This window comes from Terrapene carolina, unplaced genomic scaffold (assembly GCF_002925995.2).
Source record: "Terrapene carolina triunguis isolate 2854851 unplaced genomic scaffold, T_m_triunguis-2.0 Scaffold113, whole genome shotgun sequence".
Taxonomy (NCBI): Eukaryota; Metazoa; Chordata; order Testudines; family Emydidae; genus Terrapene; species Terrapene triunguis.
The window spans coordinates 9816561-9821775 of NW_020664464.1; the positions used below are offsets into that span (position 1 = coordinate 9816561).

The 5215-nt window shown below is 46.3% G+C and overlaps 1 protein-coding gene across 1 annotated transcript; it reads right to left on the reverse strand.

Moving 5' to 3' along the window:
- Positions 1–4005: 4005 nt before the first annotated feature.
- On the reverse strand, positions 4006–5001 carry FOXB2 (forkhead box B2). The gene has a single exon (XM_024205205.1). It carries the CDS (start codon positions 4999–5001, stop codon positions 4006–4008), a length of 996 nt encoding a protein of 331 aa, XP_024060973.1.
- Between the last annotated feature and the right edge of the window lie 214 nt (positions 5002–5215).

Below are 5215 nucleotides of genomic sequence, written 5' to 3' on the forward strand. Positions count from 1 at the left end.
GGGAGAGAGGAAGCCAACAGCTATTCATTAGTTGTATTAAAATGGGTGGATTACAAATTACATGAGTTAAAAAACTTGTTTGTAGTTGTGCTTGCGAGACCTGAATAGGAGTAAACAGGTTAGTCGGGGTCATTGACCTCGGAACAAATCCAGCTCAGTTCATACACACGAGTCCTGTTGACTTCAGTGAGACTATTTCTGTCAGTAAGGTCACCACTATTTGGCAAGGATCCCCTCACAATCACCCTTACTGTCATTTTTTTGTATGTTGAGAAAAGATCATTATCGATAATCCTCACTGCAAGGCATTCTGCCTGCACATCTCCCGACTCCTACAGCGTGCTTTGCTGACAGGTTCACTTCCTTTGGGCTAGATCCTGCAGCTATGGTGCCCAGGCTAACCGCCTGTTGAAGTCCTATGGAGTTTTGCAGGAGCCCGGATCTGCATCGTTAGAACCACGGACAAAAACAGCGTGTCAAAGGAAGGAATTTGTCAAACATCATGGATGTCTAGTAACTCTACTTAATTGTCACCTGTGCCTCTCTCCTTGTTTCCTCCCTCCCTAGTCACAGCCTTTTTATGACTGCTGTGCTGTATCATATTTGATGAGTTAAAGGCTGGCAAAATCAATTCACTTTGGAATAAGAACCTATGACAACCCCCAAATACAAGTTATTTGACAGCCAGACAGACACTATAGTTTTCTTTGAGAGAGAAACAAGTACAAAAGGGAAGAGTATTAGATATACTAGAGATCCCTCTAGTAGCAAAATCCCTTTCACTTGCCTTGGCAGAGTTTGTCTACACCCGATCAGCATCTCATCTACACTCTTACAATTCCACCCCTGCTTCTGGTACCAATATTCTTGTTAAATCAAATGGAGCTTCCACTCAGAAATGAATCTTCTAAGTAATTCGCAGTCTGGTTATTTCTTCTTCTACTCTGTATTTCTCATCTCCTTTACCCTGTGTATTGCTCGGGGGGGGGGAGATCTTTTCTAAGATATATCAGAAAATCGTGCCTATATCAATGTCAGGGTCAGCCCCTACCTTCATTGAAGTCAGTGGCAGCTGGCCTTAAAAGCGTCCAGCTTTCTTTCTGTTATGTGCCAAAATAGCTGCAATCAACTACACAAAAATGAGATGGTTGCTTTAAAAACAGTCCGGATTTAACAAGAAAAAGAAAAGAAAAATCTAGACAGTGAACTAATTCTGAAAAGAGCACATTTGTACATCAAAAGCGACTTTTAGTGTATTTATAATTGTAGAGCAATTACAGGGCTTTCAATAGCCGGCAGTAAATTTAAATGTTAAACATTTTGGGAATCGCTTAATTTATAACTAATGTAGCTATAGAAATGTCGAAGTTTGTTCCCATGTAAAATCTAAGGGAAACTATCAAAGAATTAGAAGGTGTCTATATCTTGTAATTTTTGATACTGAATTCCTGCCCGGCATGTCTGCGATGAAAAACTTTTCCTGCGTCGTTCCCACATCTGATTGCCAAACCGGGATACAGATCTGTGCTTCGTTCGCAGGGTTTTTTTTCTTCGCTGCTCTAAGAGTTATTTTGATTCTGGAAATTAAAGTAAAAACCACCCTCTGGATCGGATGGAACCATTCCAGTGGAATTTAAAGTGGACAGATACTACCACACTGTGTTTTAGGAAAGCCAGATGCAGTTTCAGCCTAGACCACGGAGATTGCAACAGGTTCGCCTTTCCCAGCCGAAGTTTCGAACAGATCGATATCACCAAAGAAGGCGGAAGCCATTGGTTTAGGTACCAGGCAGCCATCCTTCTCTAAAGCAAAGCCTTGGACTGCAATCTGGATATCTGGGAACCCGGCAAACCCTATGAGCAGATCCCTTCGGTAAAAATTTAAAAACGAACGACTCAGAAGGTTTCAGTCTTATCTGGTGAGAAAACTATAACCAGTGAACCCGAGCCTGTGTACCCATTGAAATCAATGGCATAATTCCAATTAACTTCAATGGAATCAGGATCGGATCTAGAGTCCCCCGCCTCTACCTTCACAGCTTCATTTGCTTTCTCCTTTCTTTCCGCCCTTCTCACAGCATCGCTATAGAAGAGAAGGAGCAGGATTTCAGGTCAGTGTAGAACACCTTCAAGACTTCTGTTTTTTCATTAGCGGAAGTATAAGGGCAGGCGCATATTGGAGGTTAAGGCTGAGAAAAAAGTAGAAACTCCAGAACAAACTTTCCAACTAGACGAAATAAGCAGATCAAGTGGAAGTGGATGAAGAATTTCTCTATGAAATAGCAAACTTACTTTTCACATAATTCCTTTTTTTTATGCTTAGCAGAACACAGCACCAGAAACGTTTATGTGTTTGTGTATGTTTGGGAGGTTCCTAATGCATAAAACTATTATGAGCACAAATCTCTCGGAGGAAAATGCCCATCTGGGATGACAACAAGTGAAATATCCTAAACAGCAGCGCCAGCAGAAGCAAATCAATAGCTCGGTTTTAATTAAACATTGGTGTACTGTACAGCAGGGCAGACAGACAACTGTAACAATCATTCACAAGCCAACTGGGATTCATCAGTCAAAGAAACAAAATGTGACTTTTGAGAGGTTTGCTTCATAACTTCCCTCTTTTCTGTTGGAAGGTTTTTTTTTCCAGTAAAGTGCTTTTCCTGTGATTTTTAAAAAAAATCTTTGTGTTTTATATTTCTCATTCAGCAGTTCTTAGTTTTCAAACTCAGCTGAAATACACACCAAGCAACACACATCAAATAGCTATATCTGTGAGTTGTTAAAAGGTGATGTGAAAAGCTTAACTCACAAGTAGCAGGGATTTTTTTATTTTGAGAAGAAAATTGAGAGCCATGTTACAAGTTCACAGGCAATGTTACGTCCCACGCATTTGTTTAATTAAAGAGTCCGCTATAAAAATGTGTCCTTCCCCACAGGTTAAATATTCATTCACTGCGAACTGTAAAGAATATACAGCAACAAGGTGGGTGAGGTAATATCTTTCATTGGTCAACTTCTGTTGATGAAGAGACAAGCTTTCGAGCTACACGGACCTCTACTGCAAGTCCTGAAGACCTGTGTAGCTCAAAGGCGTGTTTGTTTCACCAGCAGAAGTTGGTCCAGTAAAAGATATTACCCCACCCACCTTGTCTCTGATATCCTGGGACCAATACGCTGCAACAACACTGCAAACAAGAATATAGAGTCATGTCTACTTACCCATATTTAAAAGAGCCCTTTGCTGTTAATGCAGCTGCAGTTTAAATTCCTATTAATTTCTCCATTGTTTTGCAAAATTTACTTCTGCAATCGAGAGCTCCCACTTTAATCCCTTGTTGCTTGCCTTTGTCAACGGTAATTGCTTTGGTGTCCCTTTCAGAGCAAGATCAGTCTCGCTATCCAGCAGAGAAACACAAACAAGTTTCCCTTTGAGATATTTTTAAAATCAGATTTTAATGGCAATTTTATCCAACCCTTTATCTTGCTAAGGAAATAAAAGTTTCTAAAAATAATTTCCTTTTACCCTAACTACTCGAGAATCCCTTATTTTGCAGATTCTCATCTCGAATTTTAGCACTGTTTTTTTATATCCCGGCTGCAGAAATATTATTCCGTTTAAAATATATAATGCTGAAGAGTAACCGATTCCACTCTGACTGCTAAGCTCTTATGTATCTGGATTTTAGACCCACTCCGATGTGCTGCCCACACAGCACTTTCCTCTGTTCAGAAATGGACCAGGGTCTACTTCTGCAGCCACTGTGACTTTTCACATCACCTTTTCATCACTTTATCAGATTATCAGTTTTATAATAGTTAACAACAATAGAAGCTCTTACCTGAAACCTGGCTCTCAACAATCTGATTGTACAATATATAAACACAGACACCAGATAGGTTATATTAATCAAACCATTTAAGAGCCCATTTCTCAGATACATCCCTTGCCCTTACAAATACACCTTTTGTGGCTAGGCGTCTCTCTCTCTCTGCCCGTGCCCTTTAGGAATGTACTAGGACAGAGTGTAAGGCGCTCTTGCCCTCGGAGGGGGTTGGCGGAGTCTGCTCAAGGAGGGAAGAAGACGCTGGCGAAGTGGAAGGGCAGATCTGCGAAGGGTTGACTGTCAGAGCGGGGATGGCAGACACAGGTGGCAGAGCCGGGGTGGGTTTGATGGGCACAGGAACCGCTGGCATAGTCTGGCCGGGTGGGTGGCAGAGAGCCTTCATGGGCACCCCAAACGGTCCATACTCGTGAGACACGGGCATGCTGGCCATCGAGTCCATCACCCCTACGTGAGGCCACACGGAGCTGACCATGTTGCTGAGCTGGCTGGACACGGGGTACCCGAGATGGTGCATCACTGAAGCCAAGGGCAGCCCGCTGGCCTGGATCACCCCCTTGTAATCTCTCCCGATAATGTTCTCGATGGCGAAGGGGTGTTTGAAGCCCGACGACGGGCTGCTCCCATTGAGGCCGTAGGGCTGGAACTGGGGCAGCCTCCCTACGCCGGCCGCGGCGGCGGCGGCAGCGGCAGCCACGGCCGCCTCCGACGTGCCCAGGCCCTGCATCTTGCCCGGGTGCTGCGGGTGGAAGTAGTGCACCACGTGCGGCGGGTGCGCGGGGCCCTTGGGCACCCCGCCGGGCAGCGGCGGCTCGGGGCGCAGCACCTTGAAGCGCTTGCGGCGCCGCAGGAAGCTGCCGTTCTCGAACATGTCGCCGCAGTCCGGGTGCAGCGCCCAGAAGCTGCCCTTGCCCGGCTGGTCGGGCCGGCGCGGGATCTTGATGAAGCAGTCGTTGAAGGAGAGGTTGTGGCGCAGGGAGTTCTGCCAGCGCTGCGTGTGCTCCCGGTAGTAGGGGAAGCGCTCCATGATGAACTTGTAGATGTCGCTCAGGGGCAGCATCTTCTCGGCCGAGTGCTGGATGGCCATGGCCGTCAGCGAGATGTAGGAGTAGGGGGGCTTCTGGTCGCTGTACGAGCTCTTCCCCGGCCTCGGCATCGCCGCCCCCTGTGTGCCCGCTAATCCGGACCCCACGGTCCCTATCTCCTGATAATCGCCCCCCGCCTCCTCTGTCTCCCGCCCACCGACACACGCGTCTCCCGTCTATCGCGCCCCCTGGCTCCACGTCCCGCTAATCGCTGCCTCGCAGCCCCGCTGCATCCCGCTGCGTGTCCCGCCGCGAACTCCGCACGGGCCGCGGGCTGCTCCGGCT

Bases quoted from the DNA above. Each gene is read 5' to 3' on its own strand.
- FOXB2 (XM_024205205.1), bottom strand. From the start codon at position 5,001: ATGCCGAGGCCGGGGAAGAGCTCGTACAGCGACCAGAAGCCCCCCTAC.